Source organism: Hyposmocoma kahamanoa, unplaced genomic scaffold (assembly GCF_003589595.1).
Source record: "Hyposmocoma kahamanoa isolate Upper Pololo Valley unplaced genomic scaffold, ASM358959v1 88, whole genome shotgun sequence".
Classification (NCBI taxonomy): Eukaryota; Metazoa; Arthropoda; class Insecta; order Lepidoptera; family Cosmopterigidae; genus Hyposmocoma; species Hyposmocoma kahamanoa.
In genome coordinates this window covers 19,476,262-19,501,035 of record NW_020654466.1, presented here as the reverse complement: position 1 = coordinate 19,501,035, position 24,774 = coordinate 19,476,262, and the positions used below count along the sequence as shown (strand labels likewise).

At 36.9% G+C, this 24,774-nt stretch overlaps 1 protein-coding gene across 1 annotated transcript; it reads left to right on the top strand.

Annotated features, from left to right (window-relative positions):
- Positions 1-306: 306 nt before the first annotated feature.
- On the top strand, positions 307-23,585 carry LOC113235859. The gene is made up of 5 exons (XM_026471782.1): positions 307-544; positions 4,899-5,716; positions 7,465-7,623; positions 16,084-16,231; positions 23,087-23,585. Exons 1-5 carry the CDS (start codon positions 322-324, stop codon positions 23,272-23,274), a joined length of 1,536 nt encoding a protein of 511 aa, XP_026327567.1. The 5' UTR covers positions 307-321; the 3' UTR covers positions 23,275-23,585.
- The last annotated feature ends 1,189 nt before the right edge of the window (positions 23,586-24,774 follow it).

Below are 24,774 nucleotides of genomic sequence, written 5' to 3'. Positions count from 1 at the left end.
GGTAACAGATACTGCTACTTGACAACAGATGGTACTAGTAGAACGTTTGTAGAACGTAGGTGGCGATTCATATATTTAGTTTAGCTACTCGTTACTAGATAGCATTAGTAGTATCATAACTAAAATTTTTCTCTGTATTCGAATTGTATAACAAATTATTTTGAAACTCAAATTGATTATTACGTAACTTCAAGGCTCGAAATATTAATTAAAACCCAAAAATAAACTATAAACCACGGTTAGGAGTTTCAATTTTGTTTCACTCAAATGCTCTACATTTAACCAAGGTGTTTCTTTGTTACATCACCATTACTCACGTAAATGTATTTTTTCGTAGTTATTATATTCCTATTTTACATAACTCCAATTTTATTGATAGACACTGAGAGAGAAGAGTTCTGTGAGAAAGTTAAAATGTGTATTGATTCCCGCAACAAACCTGTCTGTGGCATACGAAGTACTGGAACAGGGTACCGAGTGAAAATATTCGAAAATGAATGTGAATTGTTGAAATTTGGCTGTGCAATGGAAAAAGACGAAGAAGGTACGTGTATTCAGCACATTTTTATTACTCGTACATAATTCTTTTATCATGACAATCAAGACAATTACTTCTATTTACTAGCTACTACATCATTTTGCGGGAGAATCTCTTTTTGTGTGTAAGGGACGACGATCAGTAGCGGTTGCCTACTCTACTTGAAAGGTAACTAGTGACAAAAAGTTAATAATAATAGTAACAATAATCATCATTTATTTCGGACTATAAATCCATGGTGTTAGTAACAAAATAACTTAAAAACAAGAGTTAGTAACAACTGGGAAAGTACATTTTAATATTTATTAATGAGATTTCCCTGTAGAAAGGCTCGAGGCGCAGCTACCGGCTTGGTGCCGTGTGCAGCTGCACTAAGCGCCCCACCATCGTAGAGTCCCATCTAGCGGCAAGGGTGTTAAGGATGCCATTCGTGCTGCTTCGTAACCGAATCAGGACTGAGGCATAACGCCTTCGTATAACTGAATAAAAGCAATCTGTACGAGCCTCAGCAAACGTACTGGAGGCACTACTGTAACGCGGCTACTTAAATAGCACTCTAAAAGCATTATTATATTGGACGCGCAGTGCGCCGTATGCACGCTGCGTAAAGTTAACCCATATGCTACACGTGTCGAAGGACTGGCAATATGCTTTGAAAAGCAAAACCTTAACCTGGTCGCTACTACTTGCAAACCTCCGTGCCAACATATTACACCGCACAAACAGCGCCCTGCGTTCACGTTCTATATCTAAATTATCATTTAGATCATCAGTGACCCAATGCCCCAGATATTTAAACCGTTTCACTTTTTGTAAGGGAATATCAGGAAGTTTAACCGGAGGCACAACAGAATATGATTTAGTGCCTGCGTTGTACCTAAAGTCCATGGGCCTCTGCATACAACTCACATATACGCAACAATCTACGGAGGACACTAATCGAAGGGCTCAGTGACATAGCTGATATTATTTATACAGACTCCATCGATATGGCAACCGATGCCCGTGCCACTGAGCCCTCCGATGAGACGGTTCATATACAGATTGAAAAGGCGCGGTGAACTCTACACCCCTGTCTCACCCCACATTCCAACCTGTATACTTCCGAGTGCGTACCTGCCCACTTGACAGTGTACTTCTGATTGCTGTACCAATAGCCCAGCATAGACACAACTTCTTTGGACATTTTGGTATCATAATGCAGTTTTCGCCTTAAGGTGTTTATATGACACTAAATCGAATGCTTTAGAAAGGTCCAAAAAGCATGCGTATACTGGCGTCATTCTGGCTGTATAGTACTGGACAGTCTGTTTGAGACATAGTACAGCGCTTTCAATGGATAGACCAGCTCTGAAACCGAACTGGGCATCATGCAGGTTAAATCCGAGAAAGAATTTTTAAAGAAAATAAAAGTCCCCTGTCTCCAAATGAAAAATAAACATAGATATTCTCTATAAACGCAATATGATAAGACTTATTTGTGTCCGTCAGGGTGGCCGGACCAAACGAGATAAACAAATCAAACAAAAAAAATGTTACCTGAAATACAGGAATTTCCTATCAGGTACATGTGTTATTTTTACATTAAATCGCATAAGTAGTCTTTAGTTTTCTCTGTACATTATGTTACTGAATAAACAATTTTTATTTTTTTTTATTTTATTTTATTAAACTGTGTTCATTATTTTCTACCCATTTTCTACTATTTAGTACCTTTATTAACATATTTTCTACCTTGGCACTAATGGAAATATTAAAGAAATAAAGAGGCCAGCCATACTGACGTCAGATTGGCTGACCACTTTACGTTTTTCATGGTTCTGGCAGTATATAACTTACTTTTTTATATAACCATTTACTGCCTATTGTCAATAACAACATGCAACAACAAACATAGATTAGTCTCTTCTGCGTGTAATTACACGGAGAAGATAAACTGTCTTTTCAGGAGATAACTTTAGCAAAGCATTTTATTATTTTTTTAAATACTTTTTATAAAAGCTTCCTAAAATAGTGAAAAAAAGTATGTTTAGCTAGAAATTAGATAGTAAATAGTTGTATAAATAGTTGTAAAAAATAGTTGTATTAAAAAAAGTAAATTTTATACTGCTAGAACCATGAAAAACGTAAAGTGGTCAGCCAACCTGTTGACTGGCCACAAAAGTAGAAAATATGTCTATCAATCAATCGGTAGTACATAATGATCACAGTTTTATTTGTATATCTCGTTTGGTCCAGCAATCCCGACGAACACACTTATTTATTATACGCTTAATGTGGAAATAAAACATTTTATTATTAAGCTTCATTATTTGCCTTTTTCTTTTTCCATCTCAATTACAAAACAATTGAAAATAATTAATCACAAAAGTAATAACATGTTTTCAACGTTTTTCAATAATTACTTGCAAAAAGAGAAAAAAACATCAGTTTTTGTTAAGGTGTAATGATACCGACATTGCCTAGATAATTACGCCAACTTCAATTAAAAGTACAAAAAATGTGATGACAACCGCGACGTATTAAAAAAAATTAAACAAAATGAGATTCATTTTGAGATTTTTTGTTACAAATAGGTATTATTAAATAGTCTTTTTTAGTTACCTACAATGTCTCAATAATTTTAAACTTTTGTATGTACCAAAAATACCACATAAACTGAAATAATTTTTACAACAAAATATGCTTTTCCAAAAAAGGTATAATTTCTAAAATCTGTCATTAATAACAAACTAACTTGAAAACGGACCATTATTCTTCGTAATTATTATTCAGAACTAAACAATCATTTGTTTTTTAGGCATAAAAGGAACCAATTTATTTATTAAAGCCAATTTATGCTCGTTTTTTTCCTCAAAATTGCCTCTTTGGTTTTGGATTCAGTTGCATACCTGAATCCTAACTACTAATTTTAATTCATTCGACGAAAATTGAGTCCCATTGCTTCACCATAAAAGTAATTCTTGCACAAAAATATGGTAGGCCTTTTCTAATTAAAATGAATTGCACTTTATTAATGATGTACATGAATGACTTTGAATGCGCCAAAGTAACCACCATTCATCTTTTGATTGTGATTTTTCGACTTGTGTTCAAAACAGCTACATATAAGTCCCAGTTTAAACGTACTGGGACTTGTCAACCAATGTTTCAGGGTGACGGGCGTACCGGCAATGTCCCACGGATATTTGATCCATAGTTTATAGGATCCATGATGATCTCCGCCATAGATATATCTATGGTCACCGCTGTAGCGAATCGCAGCAGTCACTACAAATCTCTTTTGTATATATTTTATAGTCTCTTTAAGTTTTAGTTTTATACTTAAATTCTAAATTTGAACGTGATTGCTTTTGGCGCCTATTCGTGATTTGTTTGTTGTTTTGCTTTGATAGCTACGTGTTTTCTAATAAAACGATTAAACTGTAAGTATATTTGCTAGGCCTTGCTCACTCGTTATTAGCACCCAACCTTTAATCCATTGATACAGTCCGCTACAACAGCTGAGAGTGAGCAACAGTCTGAGATGGCTAAGTTATAAACCAATTACATCTAATATTAATGCAAACAACATCTTAAGCAATTGTTTCTAGTAGTTTTTTTTATAACATCTAGACGAACTAGTCTAGAAGCCTGCCCATAACAGTTGCAGTCCTACACAAAAGCTTTAAATCACAAAGATCTGAGGGGCACTGCCACTGCGCCCGTCACCCTGAGACATAAGTTGACCATGACCATAAGTCCCATGTGCCTGTAATTTCACCAGCACCCTTACCCTTCTAAACCAAAACACAGTACTTAGTATTGACATTACTACTTGGCGGCAGAAATAGGTAAGGTGGCAGTACTATCCTGGACGACCTCTTTCACAAGAGCTCTTCTGCTTTGCCTGAAATATAGTAACCAAAATTTATTATTTACTATTCAATAAACTAATATACTCTCAGCGTGATCAAACAACTCAATTATATGTGTACTAGAATGAGTACAATAAAATACGATTTTCGGTTAATGACACAACTAAATGAACCGCAGACCTCTCATTGACAAACATTTCTCGCGCAGGGTTGCAATCGTTTGCAATGTGCAATCATCCAGATATGTATTTGTGAAATGTACGCATAGCACAAGCATCGCCATATGATCATTAACGCAAGTACTGACACAGAATAATTGGAGCCCGTCTACACCCTCCTTCCAAAGCTACGTATATTCTATTGATATAATACAGGTATATTATAGAACCATCCCCTATAGAAACTGCACTATTCACCGCCAGCCATTCTAGTCTGTCTAGAATTAAGGTATCCGATTTACACGGTAATTAACCAATACTTAACAAGTTCAATTTGCATTGCAGCCTACGGGATAGTTAACATGGATTACTGCAAACACGCGCACAGGGTGTCCAATAGCAACGCAACAGGGACGGAGCAATTATCGCCAGCGAAAAATAACAAATGCTCTGAATATAATTGCGCAGTACCAATAGATACTAAAGTGGTGTGTGGTATCCGAAAATTTGGTCCTGGATTTAAAGTACGTTTGTTTTTAAATGAATGTGAAATGATGAGATATAACTGTGAGAAAAACTTCGTGTTTGAAGTTACCGATATTTACGTCTGCGACGGCATGCCTTTGCCCCGTGCTCCTACAAATAACATGGTTCCACGGAAGTTGAATTTGATATTAGACAATGCAGAGGATGCTAGTGACTTGGCATTTTTTGGTATAAATGATACTAATGAAATAGACAAAGTTGAAAAGACAACTAGTGCTAACAATGTTATTGAAAATTTGATACTTACGACCGATGCAGACTTACGTGCTACTCCTTTAAATATCAACCAAACCATTGAAACAAATGAAGATGAAGAAATTCAAACCTCTGACAGTGAGACTCTTTCAACAAATTTTGACGCAACACAGAGCGCAGGCACAACGGAATTCTTTGAGCCGGAGACTATGAACTACGACGATACTCTAAACACAGACAAAGAAACAAAAGAAACTTTATCAACACCAGACAGTGTAACTAAAGAGAAAATTAAGTCGGAAAAGCGACGAAAAAACCTTGTAATTGTGGACGCAACATTGTTTGATGTAAATGGCAATGTAAACGACACTATAGATAACTTTTTCGCAGCTACACATATTTTTGATCTTCCTTTGAAAGAGGTACGGTACAGGAAACGGGTGGGTGTAAATACTGATAGTACAACTAATTTCTTAATACTTCTACGGCAATCTTCGGATTTCCGAATGCACCTGAAGATAAATTTCCAAGTCTAATAATTATTACATTTCGATGCCTTACTTTGTCAAACTCGTATCTTATAAAGAGTGATTATTGGAACGGTGGCAAAACTTTCTATTTATGCTAAATTTCTTATCAAGGATTTAATTTGGATGCATTGCTTTAAGAAAAGGCAAGAGCCAATGTGCGAATATGAAGGAAATATGACGAGAAATCAGCCTGCAAAAATTTGTATATACAATCTATTTTTTGCATTACAGTAACTTTGTGCTTTAAGATACGAGTTTGAGAAAGAAAGGCGACGATTTAATAAGTTTATTGGATATGACAATGTTTTACTATCATGACATATAACATTTTTTTGGGATATTACTCCAAACAGTTGAGAGAGCGTCACGATAGCTGAAGGCGCTGGTTCGAATCCAGCCAGATCGAAAGAATATTTCTAAGTGTTCGTCTTTTGTTTTAATAATTATAACGAAATAGTGGAGAATGACACACGCACTTTTGTATGAAAAAACTTGTTATTAAATTTGGCCAACTTCTGTTGGCCCGATTTTATTCTTCTGATACAATGATTTTTATTCATTTTTATGGACAGCACACGCTGGTCAGAAAATTGACTATGCCAAAATTGCTGTCACAAAGAAAGACTTTGTATGGTTCTTAAGAGAGTTTTCCTATATCTCTTACAGTTCCGGATTTCCCCATACTGTTCCAATAAAAAAAAAACATTGTTTATTATAATACATAATTTTGTATCATGTAGTTTGTATTTTTTGTGACTTTCATATGATAAAAGATTCATTATACCAAGGATCCGATTTATATTATATTTTCATTTATAAAACTATTTTTAAATTTTATTCGACTTTAAAAAAAGGAAGAGGTTCTCTATTCGTCCATATTTTTTTTGTGAGCATGTTACGTGATTGCTCCGACATTTGGAAAATTAGGGGATCCGGTATCCTGGGCTTCACTCGCTTTCCATTAACGGATTTCAATAAAACATTACAAATAGACGTAACTCTGCAAAGTTTTGAGCTCGGTTTATTTTAACAGATATGTTATAATTTATGTAGTTCAGTTATGTACTTTGAATTATTTTTATGATACTAAGTGAAGAGGCGAACAAGTAGTGCGCCTGATGGTAAACGACACGCCTGTCCATAACAGTTGCAGTGCCACTTAGAACTTTAAATCACAAAAAATTAAGGGACACTGCCACTACGCCCATTACCCTGAGATATAAGTTGGAAAGTGCCTGTAATTTCACCAGTACCCTTAACCCTTCAAACCCGGAACGCAGTAATGCTCACATAACTGCTTGGTGGCAGAAATAGGCAACAACAGTACTAAATTAACCAGTGTCATATCCTGCCCTGTGCTCCAAAGTAAAATTCAGTACTTACGAATTATTATTTTTAATGCCTTCGTGGCCGAACGGTTACCATACTGGACTGCCACGCAAAGGTCCCGGGTTCGATTCCCGAGCCGGGAGAAATATTTGTACGGCCTACATTTATTTCTCTCGTGAGATTGGGTGTAAATTGTGGTTGTCTATGTGTGTCCATGGCAGCCGCGATACGGGGTTTCTCTAGAATGTGCTTTATTATCATTATCAAGGAACACAATTTGTTCTGGCAATACACTATCCTATATTTTTCAGGTGCCAATGAACAGATTACCAACGAGCACAAGGCGCCGCATCGTGAAGCTGTTCGAGCCGATCAAAGTGTTCCAGCCCTTCATCACGATCCCCGAGAACAAGAGTACTGATGTATGGCACGAGCCCACTCTCGCTTCCTGCTATCACAAGTGTCCTGTGGTAACGCTCTTTTTAATATCACAGAGAAGGATGTCTTTTGTAAATCAATAGGATTTTGGAGTAGCGCTCCTTGTGAAAAGTTCGTCCAGGGAAATACTGCCTTATCTATGTTTGCCGTCAAGCAGTAATGCTCACATTACTGTGTTCCGATTTTGAAGGGTTAGGGTGCTAGTGAAATTACAGGCACAATGGGACTTGTCAACTTATGTCTCAGAATGACGGGCACAGTGGTAGTGCCCGTCAGATCTTTGTAATTTGAAGCTCCGAGTGATACCGCAACTGTTATACGTGTAGACAGGCGTGTCGCTTAGCACCAGACCCAAGTCGTGGGTTCGTCCCGTCACTTCGTATTTTAAAAACAAAAATTAGTAATCGAACACAAAGAAAAATTACATCGGTCCGACAGGACTCGAACCTGTGTCTGTTTTGTCAATCTAAGGCAACCGCTCTACCAACAGAGCTGTTGATTGAGTTGGCAGACCTTACTCGAATATTTTTGACTTTAATTTTAAGGTTTTAGGATTTGAAACTATTTCATAATATGCTTGGACTTAAGCCCATCGAGGTAGATAGAGACGAGAGACGTCACTTTGCACCCACAATGGGTCATCCCTTAATTTGCCACTCTAAGGGTCGTATTCCAGAACTCTACTCAATACTCAAGTCAGGACTTGAGTATTGCAATGAGCACTGAAAATCATACTCAAGTCCTTGCCATTAGGGTCGTATTTCCAGTGCTTGAAATCATACTCAAGTCTGCTCAAATCCTGACTTGAGCATTGAGTAGAGTTCTGGAATACGACCCTTCGAGCTGTTACACGCGGCGGCTTTTGGAAGGGATGCAAACGTTTCACGAGCGGGCGTTTACATCGCTGCTGTAAGTCGCCGTGTGTAACCACTCTTAGAGCTTTTGCGCACTACATTGGATCGTATCAGTTCCGAATCCGAGAAATGACAGTCCAAATTGTCACAGGTGTCCAAAGCGTCATTTCGTTTCGTTTTTTCGGATTGGAATCGGACTTAGTGCACAACCGAAATGGGTCCGAGTTTTCTAGATTTGTATAGTCTCGGATTTGGAACGTAGGTATATGAATTGAATGTAGAATGTAAAAAACACAGCCGAATTAAAAACCTACTCCTTTTTTGAATTGGGTTAAAAATGTAGCTTAACGTATATACTTTCTGCCATGCCATTGAAAACACTTACAAAATACAATTATGCATTTATAACCTTGTTTTACAAGGTTTGCAGCTGTCTTCCTTTCATATCATAAATGAGAATGAATACTGTATTTGCATCCTAATATACATGAGTAATATTTTTGGTCACATTTTAAGATCTCATAATACATATTTCATTAAACACTAACGTTAGGTAAAAAATAACACAAAATCCATTTCTCCTAAGTAAAGATTCGTAAGCCTAAATTCACAACTTTACAGAGAACCACTTTCACGTACTGAAAGGACTAAAATGAGTATAATACCGGCTGTACTTGAGATATTGCATTTAAATTTAACACTTGCTTGCATTATTTGTCATGCTTCATAATTTTTCCGCTCAGTATAATGGATCTAGATGAAAATATTTATGAAAAAATAATCATTAATACGATTATGATTTTTAAAGTCATAGACGTAAACTCAATGAGAAATTTCAGCACCGGCGAAGTGGTCGTTAAAAATAATAATAATAAATACGCACACATAGCATGGGAAACCCTGTATCACGGGTGCTATGGACACATACATAGACTACCATAAATGACACTCAAACTCATGAGAGAAATAAATGTAGACCATGCGAATATTTCTCCCGGTCCGGGAACCGGACCCGAGACCTCTGCGTGGCAGACCAGCATGGTTATAGCAATCATTAGCAATAGAGTTCTTTGTGAAAGAGTCCGAGGACAGGAGAGTCACATCTATTTCTCCCTCCAAGCAGACTACTGCTTGTAACTTGTAGTTGCTACTGCTTGTTGAAAGTAGTAACGTTCACTAGAACGTTCACTAGAACGTTACTACTTTCCGGTTTTCATGTGCAGATACTGGTGAAACTTCAGACGTATGGAACTTGTCAACTTTATGTCTCAGGATGACCGGTGCAGTGATACTGCAACTTAAAAGAAAAATATATATACAGATATTTCATCATCAACCCATTTATATGTCCTACTGCTGAGCGCGGGTCTCCTTTCAGACGAGGGTTTAGGCCAAAGACGGCCACCCTCGCCCAATGCCGGTTGGGGACAATATCACAATGTTTTCCTTCACCGAAAAGCTCATAGTAAATTTCAAATTAAATTTCACATATAAATTCAGAGAAACTCAGTGGTGCGAGTTTGGGGTCGAACCCACGGCCTCTGCTGCTAGAATGTAAAAAATACAGCCGAATTAAAAACCTACTCCTTTTTTGAATTCGGTTTAAAATGTAGCTTAACGTATATACTTTCTGCCATGCCAATGAAAATACTTACAAAATACAATTATGCATTTATAACCTTGTTTTACAAGGTTTGCAGCTGTCTTCCTTTCATATCATAAATGAGAATGAATACTGTATTTTCCTTCACCGAAAAGCTCATAGTAAATTTCAAATTAAATGTCGCATATAAATTCAGAGAAACTCAGTGGTGCGAGTTTGGGGTCGAACCCACGGCCTCTGCTTGAGAGGCGGTAGGTCAAACCTTTAGGCTACCACGGCTTACTTGATAATTACAGATTTTTGACGTTAATTTATTTAAAACCATATTAACAGATTTCTGTTGCTATAAATGTTGTTCAAAAAATGACTTTTCTTCATGATACTAAGTGTCGAAACGAAGAACCCCTTGTCCATAACAGTTGCACTACCACTCGGAATTTTAAACCACAAAGATCTGAAGGTCCCTTCCAATGCACCCTGAGACATAAGCTGACAAGTCCCATGTGTCCGTACTCGCACCAGCATTCTTATCCTTCAAAACCGGAACGCAGTACTGCTCACACTACTGCTTGGCAGTAGAAATAGATAAGGTGACTGTAGTAGTTGAAATCTAGCAAGCTGATATTATAAAAATAAATAGAGTAACAAATCTAAATCAAGTAAATAAATATATTTTTTCATATTTGGTTCACAACTTGAAACTTACACAATACATACACATAACAAGCTCTTTAACTATACAGTACCTTGTGTAGTTCCCATGTTCAATTAAAAAATATGAATATAACTACATAAAAGAAAAAAAAACAGACTTACAAATGAAAACTCACAACTCACGAAGTGCTTTGTACACATTATTCCTTGCTGAGGCAAGAGAACCTAAAAATATATCAAATTTTAGTCTGATCTCTTTGTACTACGAAAGTGATCTATATAAAGGAGAAAGTGATCTACAGAGCGGCAGATTGAAAGTTTTTCAATTTGACAATCGACTACCTGGTATTACAATAATCATCCGTGGTACCAATTTTACCATTGTCATTTGATCATTTCATTAGTTGTACACCCTCAATTGCAAACTTATGCATTACCATAACGATATAACATCGCCGGCAGCACGAAAATATGTTATTTGCGATGAAAAACTGTTGACAATAAATAACTTTGAGATCGTCTTCCTTGGTACTTCAAAATAAATAAAGCAAGGAAGCTTCGTACAAAATAAGGCTAAATAAAAATAAAACTTAAGAAATATTTTTTCTTTCTTTATTGTTTTCTGTTTTTTATATAACTACCGTAATAATTATTAAATACAAAGTTCGAATAGAAAGAAAAATTCCCGACCCGACAGGACTGGAACGTTTTACCAACTAAGCTACAGGTCCAGTTACGAAGTCGATGAATTCTACACTAAATCTTAGCATTCAGTTTTTCCTTCGTATAATAAAGCCAGATGTGATCTTGCGTCAAAAGTGTTTTTACCGCATAGCACTGTTAATACTGTTCTAACTCAAAAAGCATATTTTTTCACAATCGATGAAAAACGAATTACACATTATCCGTGAAAGATTATTAAAATTTATGCATAGGTTTAAAGTTTATTACAGACACAAGAACCAAGACAAAAGAAACAATAATTAGATAATTTTGAAAGAGGAATTTTTTTTTTGAAGTAGATAGGAGCAGTAGAGCTCCTTGTGAAAGAGTCCAGGGAAGGACTGCCTTACCTGTGTCTGCCGTCAAGCCGTAATATGAGCATTACTGCGTTTCGATTTTGAGGTTTAAGGGTGCTGGTGAAATTACAGGCATGTGGGACTTGTCAACTTGTCTCAGGGTGATGAGCGCAGTGGCAGTGCCCCTCAGATCTTTGCGATTTAAAGCTCTGAGTGACACTGCACTGGGGGTCCTTACCGACCCTACTACCACTTTGGAAATTATGGTGTAAAGCATACGCGCATACGCACACCCAGCACTGATTTTCAGCTTGTCCTCGCTATTGTGGAAAAGCAGATATATAAAACACGCACCCAAAAACATAAACTAAAATGAAAACTAATGAAATTCACAACACACAAATTTATATCAGTAGTAATTTACAAATACAGTGACTAACTATACATATCGCACTGCTATTACAATAGTGTTCTAACTCAAAATATGTGTAATTCAAGATTATAATATTGCTGAATGTAAAATTTGGTTCTCTACACGTCAATAAAAACGCCGTTAGAATATTGTAAGAAACAATTAAAATACATCTATTTAACTCAAAACGAGACAAACTTTATGCGAACTAGTTCTGGACAAAATAGTTCCTTACTCGAAAATATTAAATTATTTTTTCTTTTTTATTTGTAAATATATTTGGCAAATAGGAAATTATTTAGATGTCTGTAATAAACTTTAACTTATGCACATATTTTAATAACCTTTCACGAGAAGTGAGTAATTCGTTTTTCGTCGATTCTAAAAAAATAACACTTTTTGAGTTAATACACTATTGTATTAACTGTGATATATATATAAGTATAACTATGACATGGAGCTAATCACTATAATACTAATACCAATACAGGTTGCTACTATAGGTTAAATAAATTTAACTGCCTCTGTGGCCGAACGGTTACCATGCTGGTCTGCCACGCAGGGATCTCTGGTTCGATTCCCGGGCCGGAAGAAAAATTTGTATGGCCTACATTTATTTCTCTCGTGAGTTTGAGTGAATTAAAACCGCATTGGTCGCAATGCAATGATACTTTAAAGTATTTTTATCATCCGGAAAGTCATCCGTCACTCCCAGTCGTTGGTAATCAATGGGATTACCATCAGTCGTCCCTTGCCTACGGTCACCACATTATAGACTCACAGATCGATTACCTGTTTCGTAATATTGATAGGAAAGCTTTTTGTATTATATTATATTTATACTTGTAGCATTATCTTTGTAGAAAACAACATACCGGTTACTGATCTCTGTAGTATTCTACGTAAGAAATAACTAATGATATCAGATTTCTTTCTACTTTCCGGGATGTGCGCTACTTGTTTTAACAACAAGACGGCGCGTTTAATGAGCACCGTAAGTAAACAAAGGATCGGTTACGTTAAGGAAATGGTAACTATAAATTAACGGTTAGTTATGTAGAAATAACTCAAAATTGTGGTATTGACAAAACACGATTTCAAAGTTTAAAATAATACTGAATGGATCTTATCGCGCATAATTTAGCATGCGTGTCGGCTGCCGCGTGGATGGTGTTTGCGTTAACAACATCAGCTACGCGGACGATATGGTGCTGCTGGGCCCGACAGCGAGATCGGTCGAAAAGATGCTGAAGGTCTGTGCTGACTACGCTGCTTCCCATGGTCTCGTGTACAATATTAAAAAGTGTGAATACATTGTCTTTGGGGCCGCCGGTAATAACATTAAAGAATTCCCAGAAATAACCCTTAACGGTATGAACATCAAAAGAGTAACTACATTTAAATATCTGGGTCATTATATTGCCGACGACCTTAAGGACAATGTCGACATTGAAAGAGAGCGTAGGGCTCTAGCGGTAAGAGGTAATATGTTGATTCGTAGGTTTTTCCGGTGTTCGGAAGAAGTAAAATTAACGCTATTTAAAGCGTACTGTCAAAGTTTCTACACCGGGAACCTATGGGTCAACTACACCAAACGGCCGCTGGAGACCCTACGTGTACAATATAATAATATTTTTAGAATGATGTTGGGGCTGCCTCGTTTCTGCAGTGCGTCGGGGATGTTTACAGAATATGAGACGGATGGTTTTGCTGCCATCCTCCGTAAGAAGACAGCATCCCTGATGCGCAGAGTGAGGGACAGCCCCAACAGCATTCTACAAACTGTATCTGGTAGGGTTACCTCTCCCATGTGGCAGTGCCTGGTGAGGAAGGTAATTTAACTTTTAAGATAGAATAGATATTAACACTAGTTTATAAGCACTTTTTCCTATTTTACTAACAAATTATGGAACTTGTTTTTCGAAATAAAAGAATTTTATTTATTTTTTTTATTTATTTATAATTATGATTATTTTATGTTTATACACGATATTATTTGGTTATCCATTTATAAACGAAAATATATCGCCGGTGTTTTGTAGGAAGGGCGTAAGCGCCATTTCGGAATTTTTTTCGGGGGAGCGTGTTTTAGATTTTCACGACTATTTTAAAATATTTTTGCATCCTGTTTTAATTTAAATTTTAAAACTAAGGCTCAATTTATAATACGGCGGAATGGAATGGAAGCGGATTTTTATAACGATATTGTACATAGCATAATGGACTTTATGGTCAATTGTGTAACGTACAAACTAGATACGAGATAAAATCTACCGGGGAATGCACGAGCATTCTCCAGCATACGCGAGAATTCCGCAGAATTGAGCCTTAAACGTAATTGAAACCAAAATTTAATTTAAAACAGGACGTAAATATTTTAAAACAAACGTGCTCCAAAAACACAACACAAAAACAAAACACCGACGATATATTTCTTACTTTCATTCAGGAATTTTTTAAACTTTCAAACAGTGTTTTCTCAATGTCACAATTTTGAGTTAGAACAGTATTCCGTTTTATATGAGATACTAGCTGAGAAATTTGCATTCGTGAATTCCTCCGTGTCATCACCTCGTTTCGCGCCTCGCTGCCGCCGGTCGAATTGCTGGACCGCTAACGGCGAATACTTCCTAAAAAATTCACAGAAATTATTCACTTTTTGAGATCGACTAATACTGGGCTCCACTTAGAGTTAAGTCGCATTTAATAAACGTAACCAATAGTTAGTAATTTTTAAGTGAAATTTTGTCTTTTGTTTTTCCATTGAACTAGATATTTTATATAATCCCAATGTTGCAGATAATCTGTTAAAAGTACAGTGTATAAAAGTACAATAACAATCTATTACAGTAAAAACTATTAAAAGTACAGTTAATAAAAATATATAATAATTCAAATATAAAGATAAAATTATATTGATATATTGTATTACAAATAAATGGAAATAATAATTTAATTATATTCAATTGATGATAAAATTATATTTCACTTTATTTCATTATCATCATCATCCACAGCCTAATTTCACCCACTGCTGGGTATAGGTCTTCCGAAGTTTGTGCCATCCATCACTTTATTTAATAAATAATAATTCATAAATAATAAAAAAATCATAATAAATGCTATATGGTTCTATTTTCTGATTTGATCAGTCACATTTAAGATTATGCTTTATATGAAGTTATGAAACATTAGAAAAATAAACTTTAAAGCACTGTTACCTTAGTTATAAACCTTTTCCATCTATGTAACATTATGGTAAATGCAATAAAGAATTGAATGGAATTGAAATGTTGCTTACGTAATTCATAACCTTGATAGTAAAGGTAATAATGCAACATGTGATCACACGTCAAACATGCTTCATGAAAGTCGTAAACATAATACAAACTACATGAAACAATTAGTCGAAATCCTTGGTCCGTGGGGTCCCGGTTCATCTGTACAAAATTTTATCCAAAAAATTTAGTTATTTATTAACGGAAAAACAACAGCTTCTTACATTTAATAAAAACAGGAAAATAAACATAAAGCCAATTACAGGTTTCCATCTGTAGCTTCAGATAAATGAAACACGAGCATTAAACAAATAAACAATAAACAGTATTTCTTAACAACATGTACTTACAAAATATAACAACGCAATACCTGCTCTAATCACAAATTATTAATAAAATAGATGAGGCCGCTTATTTGTCGTGATCTTTATTCTTCTCAATTACAACAAAAATTTAAAGAGGCATTTTTTTAAAACACATAGTGATAAAAAAGGGTCGTAAACGGAACAACACTTCTTTTTTAATATAATAGACGGCTTTGACTTTTAACACAGAAGTGCCCGCCACACTCAAACAAGCGCCTTAGTGTCACGCACTGGCCCTGTTCTCACGTGAACCCAATGTCAAGGTCACGGACAACTTGAACCACTGTTTAATTTGTATCTTTTATAGGAATGTCCAGAGACATACGCGCCGGTGTGCGCCGTGCCGGGCCAGGTCGCGCGCGAACCTAGTGTCATGTTCAAGAACCACTGTTTCATGGACGCCGCGCAATGCAAGATGCGCTGGGATGACAAGAGTTCCACCTCAGAAAGCTCAGGTTAAAAGCCTCGTTATATTTTTGTATTTTTAAAAAAACGCACATACTCAACATAGCCCCGCACTAGGGAAACCCTGTGTCGCAGGTGCCATGGACACACACATAAACAACCACAAATTACACCCAAACTCAAGAGAGAAATAAATGTGGGCCATACAAATATTTCTCCCTGCCCGGGAATCGAACCTGGGACCTCCGGGTGGCAGTCCGGCACGGTAACCGTTCGGCCATGGAGACAGTTGGTATTAATAATTTGTTAATTATATAATAAATAAGTAAGTTAGTATACCGTCACGTATAAGTAAGTATAACGTATATTATTATTAATAGAAAGACCGAATACAAATTCCTTCGAGCTCTCTGGACCATAATTAAAGACAATGGCAAGGTTAGCCAAGTAAAACTCATTTGACAGTAATTGGTTGAGACCAACGTCGGACGAAGAGCGGGAGTTGATCGCTGTGTCTGTTGCCATGCCGGGGCTATCGGTCTGAACCAACTGACCTACAGACCGACCCAGCAAATCTTACGAACGTCTCTGTTTCTTTAATAATATCAAGTGACGGGACCAACAAGTCCTGCTCCTGATGGTAAGCTTACTGTTGTAACTTGAAAAAAAAAATTTTTTTTTTTCCATATTTTTGAAAAAAACATGAAAAAAAAACACAGCGCCCTGGTTTTTTTCTGAAAAAGTCAAACGGTATATCTGAAATAAAAAAGACACTAACTTTTGTTTTAAGAATATGTGAAGATACATATACAACATGTTTTGAAAAATTAAATTTGAAAACCATGATAATTATAAAAAAAAATAAATAACTGTTACAGGTGTTACCCACACTTGTAACGTCATCGAAATTTTCTGTCTTCGTTTCCTTCATTCAATTCCTACCGAATAATTTTATATAAGCGGCCTTAGAATAATAACGCATAGAAACCTAGTCCGTACACACTAAGTGAGGCAAATTGAAGCGCGCCAAAAGGGCCTACACGAGCGGGCGGGCCTTCAGTGCTCAAGGTCAACTTGCAACGCGAACAGCTCCAGAATTTTAGCTAAAAATGACGAAATGTGCGGTAGTAGTAAGCGGCTTGCTAATAATTCCATGTAAATGTTGCTATATAAGGTATGTGTGCGATGTGGAAAAAATATTGATATCGCTCTTAGATAACTAATGTTTTATCATTATCATCATCAAAGTAGCGATGCAACAGCAATCGATAGATTTAAAAAAAAGGTAAATCTGAAGTCAGAATCCCCGCATTTTGCCCACATAGCGTCAATCCCACAAAATGCCCAATCGAGTTGAAATTCCCCCAATTTGGGGAATTTGCCACAAACTGACAACACTATGAGTGTTGCCCATCAATTTTGAGCAATTTATCTATATATGAAGAATAATATTAACAACGAAAGAGGAAATGTAGTAAAAAAAATACAATTGTCATATTGTCATACCTACTTTTATTTTTATACTTTTAGAAAAAAAACGTACTCCAGAAAAAAAAACTGTTTCTTTCATTGACTTACAAATAAATGGACGACGGGTCTAATACAAAAACCACGAAAAAATGTCCCAAGTCAACCTATTTAAACGTAGTGACATGTAAAGGAACATGAAAAAGCTAAAACGTTGAATTTAAATTGTAATGTCATCGCAGTACTGTCTAATTTTGCTTGCTTCGCTGTCAGTCGAACAAACGAAGACTAAAGCGTGAATGGCGCTCTGTATACGATTTTAACGCCCTATAAGTTCGGACACGTTTTAGCGCGGACCCGACGTCCATATAAGTCAATGGTTTCTTTTCATGTTTTGTTTCACCTGGCCAAAACGTCGGGAAACTAGGTGGGTGTGAAAAATACCTACTCGTAAGTCACATATGCCTGTAATTTCACCTAACCTACTCTTCAAAACCGGTAATGCTGACATTACTGCTTGGCGGCAGAAATAGGTAACGTGGCGTTACTTCCCTGGTCGAACTGTTTCACAAGAAGCTCTACTGCTACCAAAACAAAATTGATGTATATATGAAATTTTATAACTCCTATAAGCGTAAAAAGTTATCGACTAATTTACTTCATAGAACCTTTAAGCTTCATTTTGCAGATATGGCCTTACGCCAAAGGTGGTGCAAAGGAATTAAACATTACGAACTCCATAGACCATTTTTTTTAAAAGCCTCGCACTAGGGAAGCCCTGAGTCGCGGATACCATGGACACACACACATAGACAACCACAAATTACACCCAAACTCTTGAGATAAATAAATGAAGGCCATATGAATATTTCGCCCGGCCCGGGAATCGAACCCGGGACCTCTGCGTGACAGACCAGCATGGTACCATTCGGCCTTGGCGGCGGATGAAATACGTCGTAAACATGCTCTACACGCAACAAAATCGCGATACTCTACCAGCTAAAAAATGTTGTAAGACCTTATTGAAGGCAATTATGAGATATTTCTGACGGAGCCCAATCAGACAAGATTACCGCCCCACGCGGCGCGTGCTCGTCTGCGTAAGACCTCTTATCATTTTCCTTAACTCTACTTGAATAAAGCTTCGAGTAAATAGGATTCCGACTCATTAGCGATCGCAAGAAGCAAAACATGCAAAGCTCAGTTGAACAAACATTTCTTCGAAAACGTTATTGGTTACAAGTATCAAAAGTTAAAATTAGAGCCTACCTAATTGATTCAGAGTAGTCTAGCCCAATGTTGTTAGCATCAACCATTATCTGATGTCGGCGAGAGCAAAGTTCGGCAGGCAGATTTAATTACGAGAGCGAGGGCGCGCCGTCCCCCAGCCTCCCTACGCTATTTGCATCCGCTCTTTTGAAGGATTCCACCTAACTGCTGTCGGATTGCATCCATTGTGTTTTCGGACACTGACCACCTACGATAGCCTCGGGCTTAATACTGTAACAGCCCCTGTATCACCGATAATACGCTCTCAACATTAACAAATTAAATTTAAAAAAGAAATTGTAAAAGAGTTTTTGTACTCAAATTAATCGGCTTACAAATATAAAATTCTGCTAATTCACTGACATATAAATCTGTGAAAAACAAGAAATAAATCGGATTAATTAGTCTCAGCCCGCCCACTTCGAAAAATTTTTCCACGAAGAAAAATCTTAGACGCTTTTAAGTCGTCACGAAGGTTTTGATAGAAAACTCGCTAAACAAAGACAGGTGTCGTTCACTCTCCGGTTAGGTTGTCGCTGGGCCCGTCGTCAGCCCCCCTCACCTGTCCATAGCAAGATACAACCTCCCACGGTGCACTTATATCGGAGGATTAGACACTTCAATATTTGTAATATTGTACTGTATATTTTGCGTTATTCGTCTGTTTATATCGCTAAACAAAATTAGAACGTATCTTTGTTTATACGTGTGGCGCACTATAAGTGGATGAATAAGAAAAAAATACTATAAATGGTCAGAAACGAATTGATTGTTTCTCAAAATATTCTCCGTTAGCGTTAATGCACTTTTTCATACGAATGAACCAATTTTGAAAACATTTATTTCACTCCTCCGTGACAATCTCTGAAACATATTTTTCATACTCTTCGACGGCCTCTTCAGGTGATGAAAATCGTTGACCGCGTAACTGATTCTTAATTTTTGGAAATAATTAAAAGTCACTAGGTACCAGGTCGGGACTGTACGCGGGATGGCTCATAAGGTCAATGTTGTTCACCTTCAAAAATTCATTTGTTTGTCTGGCCGTGTGAGAACTGGCATTATCGTGGTGCAAGATGATACGGCGTTTACGGTTATTTTTACGGAGTTTGGCAATAACTTCCGGCAAACAAATGGTCGTGTACCAATCACTATTCACGGTATAACGATTCTCCAAAGCAACAGTAGCCTCATATCCAGTTTTATTAAAAAAAGAAGCAATCATCCGCTTAGAGACACTTTGCTCGCGCGCCACTTTGGTTGATTTCGGCTCATCATGAAAGACCCATACGCTCGATTGCTGCTTTGTTTTGAGATCGTAACTATAAATCCATGTTTCGTCACCTGTTATTACGTCCCACACCAAATTTGACGCCACTTCGTTGAATCTGGTAAGCATGGCATTGCACCAAGTGACGCGATCCGTTTTTTGAGCCTCAGTCTAATTGTGTGGGATTCACCGAAAGCACAGCTTTTTCACACCAAAATGTTTGTGTAGTATTGATTGTATTTGAGTCATGCCTATGCCTAAAGATGCCCGACTCTCATGGTATGTCACATGCCTGTCTGTTTTGATCATACGGCGCACAGCATCGATGTTTTTGTTGTTCACTACAGTGGACGGGAGACCATCACGAAATTCATCACTGAGATTCACACGACCGCGTTTGAGTTCTGCAAATCAGCTATAAATAGTTGTCTGCAATAGATGAAGCACTATCTTCATCGCCAAAAGCAGTTTTAAGTCGAGCGAAGCTCCGCTGAGATATTAAATTACACTTAAAGTCATAGAAAATCTTACTACCAAAATTTTCACGAGTTAAATCCGTGGTTATGTAGACACCCAATTTCTAAAATTACGCGCAATGTAAAAACAAGTGACAGTCAGATGAAACAAACTGTATTCTATAGCCGAAGAGTTCCATTTTCAAATGTTGTAATTACTTTTTAAATATTGTTTATGTAAGTGGCCAGTTCCGGAAACATACAGTGCGTCTTATGTACTGTTAACATGGTCGTAACGTACGTAACGTTTCATTCCAACTATTTTTTATGATATCAAGGGACGGGACGAACAAGTCGTGCGCCTGATGGTAAGCTACATGCCTGTCCATAACAGTTGCAGTGCCACTCAGAGCTTTAAATCACAAAGATCTGAGGGACACTGCACCTGTCACCCTGAGAAATAAGTTGACAAGACCCATGTGCCAGTAATTTTACCAGCACCCTTATAATAGAAAAACAAAACAGGAACACAGTAATGCTGACATTACTGCTTGGCGGCAGAAATTGGTAAGGTGGCAATACTTCCCTGGACGAACTCTTTCACAAGGAGTTCTACTGCTATGAATCAATTCAAGTTTTTATAATCTATATAGACAGATTATAAAAACTTGTTGAACAGAGTATAGACTCTGTACACTCAATTTCAAATTTTAATAATCTTATTCCATATTACACTATAGATCGTCAAATTGATAAAACACTGCTTCATAATCGCGAAGCTGCAAAGAACAAGCAATAAATGAGTTTTATTTACATATATAATTCACAAAAATATGGTACGCAAAAATCCTGAATGCTACCATGAATTCTTGTCACCCAAGTACACAGAAGCTATATAATTCACGACAGTTTAGAATTTAGAATGCCAACAATGATTCTATTATTAATGAAATGAAAAATGAATCCTTAAATGTATTTGTGATTTTGAGGAGACGACTGCTCAGAATAGCCAGTTTATTTTTGTACCTTGTGTAGGTGTTTATCAGTATTTTTCAGAAAATATTAATGTGCTTCCTAATATAAAAAAACTCCAAAAAATCTTAAGACACCACTCAAAAATGTGAATTTCCTTAAACTGTCAGACAACCAAGTCCGTCTACGATTCAGAGAGACGAAATTTTATACATAAATACATTTTTGTATAGTACGGTGCTCAAACTTGGTCTTTGACAAATCGTCAGAAGTTTGCAGAGCTTGGCTCAAGTGAGGTCTGGGCAAAGACCACCATGGAGGGGTTTGTAACATCTGAACTCGGGGTCGAATTAAAGTTGCAGTGGATCCCACTAAACGCAGGACAGAAACGTAGAGACGTTTAAGCAGCAGTAGAGCTTCTTGTGAAATATATCATTCAGGGAAGTACTGACAGTAATATGAGCATTACTGCGTTTCGGTTTTGAAGGGTAAGGGTGCCGGTGAAATTACAGGCACATGTGACTTATCAACTTATGTCTCAGGGTGAAGGACGCAGTGGGATTGCCCCTCTTTCTTTTCTTATCTTTGTGTTATAAACCTCTGAGTGGCACTGCAACTGTTAGGGACGTGTGTCGCTTACCATCAGGCGCACGACTTGTTCGTCCCGTCATTTGGTATCACAAAAAAAACTTTTGTATATTGTCTCGGGTCTACGTGTTTGTGGTATCGTTAATGTTTCCAATTTCCATAACGCAAGTATGTACTGTGGTTACGTACTTTGGGATCATAGCAACGTATGTTATGTTGTCTAGTATTTATTTCTTATGTCGTACTTTTAAAAATAAAATTAATGTCTTTAAAATAACTTATCCTATCTACAATATAGTACGGTTGGCGACCCGAGAAATCGGACATTAGATTTTTTTACGGCTAAACATTTTTTAGTCTGGCACGGTATGGTAAGGAATTTTTTCTAAATGTTCGATCTTTGTATTAATAATTATAACTAGTGGAGTAATTTCACGTAAAAATTATTGAATATCAATTCAATAACAATTTAAATACAATGATTAGCGACATCTCTAGCCGAGACTGGTAGCTGTAAAGGTGTCGAAATATCATAGATTTCTTGTAGATAGCGCTACGGCTAAAAAATCGTTGAAAAACCAAATACAAAAATACTATGCAAGCACATAGAAAAAATTGTGAGGTCCGCTGGTTCGTTCCATGGCTTAGTTGGTATAGCGACTGACACGGTACGCTAGGAGACGTCGGTTCGAATCTGGCCGGGTCGAAGAAATTTTTCTGAGTGTTCCATCTTTGTGTTAAAAATTATAATTGACATTTATTTTTAGCTGCAGTATTTTTCGCCGCAGTAGTTATGATTAATAATACTTGTACATAGAAAAAACGTTAGAAACTCCTGTCCTGTCTCCTGTAAGTTTACCTCTGACATCATTTGTTCATTGCAGCCTACATCGAGTCATCATTCATGATCTGCCTCGGTGACACGTTAAACACACTGTATCGGTTCTTGCCGCTGGTGCGCACTCTCCAGCATATGGGCCGTCTTAAAAAGAAGGGCAAATACCACTACAAGATGCGCAACATGGGATTCTTCAACGAGCTCATTGCCAGAGACCCTAAAGTCATTGGATAAAGGAATTTCAAACCAAAACCTCAACTGAAACAGTATTCTCTTAACAAAGGCAATGGGACTGAAAAGACCCTGCGAAACATTGGTTTCTTTGAAAAAACAAATGCATCCGATTTTTTTTTATTTTCAATATGTAGCAATTGTGAAAACTAATCGACATTTTATTCATTGTTTTTATTTCGTTCAATAAGCAGTTACCACGAAGAATCGCTTATCCTCTTTAAGGTGCCTTTTGACAGATTTGCTCGAAATTGTCGATCGTTAACGTTGATCGACAATGTCGAGTAAGTTCGTAGGCACCCGATCGACATTGTCGATCGACATTAACGATCGGACAATGTCGAGCAAATCTGTACGCACCTTTAGCTGTGTTCGTTACATCTATTTGCCAAGTTCTATTGTAATCGGTTTACCAAACCGGTGTAAGGCCGTGGCAAGTGAAATAAATGATTGCCGTACAAAGACTAACTCTTTATTTAATAATGTATCGATTATACGGATGTGAATACAGGACTAAACGTACTCTTTGTAAAATGCATACACAAAACTACCGGTTGTTTTAATGAACCGCTTTCATCCACTAATTTGCCACCCTTTGAGGTGCAATATTTTCTTAAAATTTGAATTTTGTTTTTGTTTATATTACAAATTGATGGGACGAACAAGTCGTGTTGCAGTGCCACTCAGAGCTTTAAATCGCAGAGATCTGAAGGGCACTGCCACTGCGCCTATCACCTTCAGACAAGTTGAAAAGTCCCATGTGCCTGTTATTTGACCAGCACAACTTACCCTTCAAAACCGGAATGCAGTAATGCTAATATGACTGCTTGACGGCAGAAATAGGTACCGTGGTAGTACTTCCTCCGACGAGTAGAGCTCTACTGCTACTAAATGAGATCACTCTTCATCGTCAATCATCAAAATCGGTTCACAAACATCGAAGTAATCACGAAGAGATTTTAATCGTGAATCAGAGTGGGTTCAAAAAGAGAAGATATTGTCTGATTGGGATCGTGATGTTGCGTTTGACAATTTGTGTACTCAAGAATTAATAATTAATGTTAATGAGGATTCAAGTGATGATTCCCGTTCATATGGAGAAGAATCCGATGATTCATCATGATAAACAATAAGAATTTGTTATAATTATTTATAATTTATAAATTTTTTAGTCAGCCGGCCGACAGGTACCAAAATTTATCAATTTGAATAATCTTCGTTACATAATCTGTTGGCTCGATAAATATCGGAGCTAGAGCACGTCGCTTCACTAAAATTAAAAAAGAAAAGTATAGAGCATTTTTGTGTCTACGGTTGTATGTCAATAATTACAGAACTTCGGAGGCATGCATATGTCAAAAGTAAAATAAATGGTTCGGCGGAGTATAGTACGTAAATACAAACCTGTTAATATTATGACCTAAATAATTATAACGCCCAATCACCTACGGATAGTGATTATTGATCTACGAGACAAAATCTAGTTAAGAACAGCTCACTGAC

Coding starts and splice junctions, on each gene's coding strand:
- LOC113235859 (XM_026471782.1), top strand. CDS start 322: ATGTATTTTTTCGTAGTTATTATATTCCTATTTTACATAACTCCAATT. Junction 5,717..7,464: donor TTGATCTTCCTTTGAAAGAG/GTACGGTACAGG, acceptor TATATTTTTCAG/GTGCCAATGAACAGATTACC. Junction 7,624..16,083: donor GCTATCACAAGTGTCCTGTG/GTAACGCTCTTT, acceptor TATCTTTTATAG/GAATGTCCAGAGACATACGC.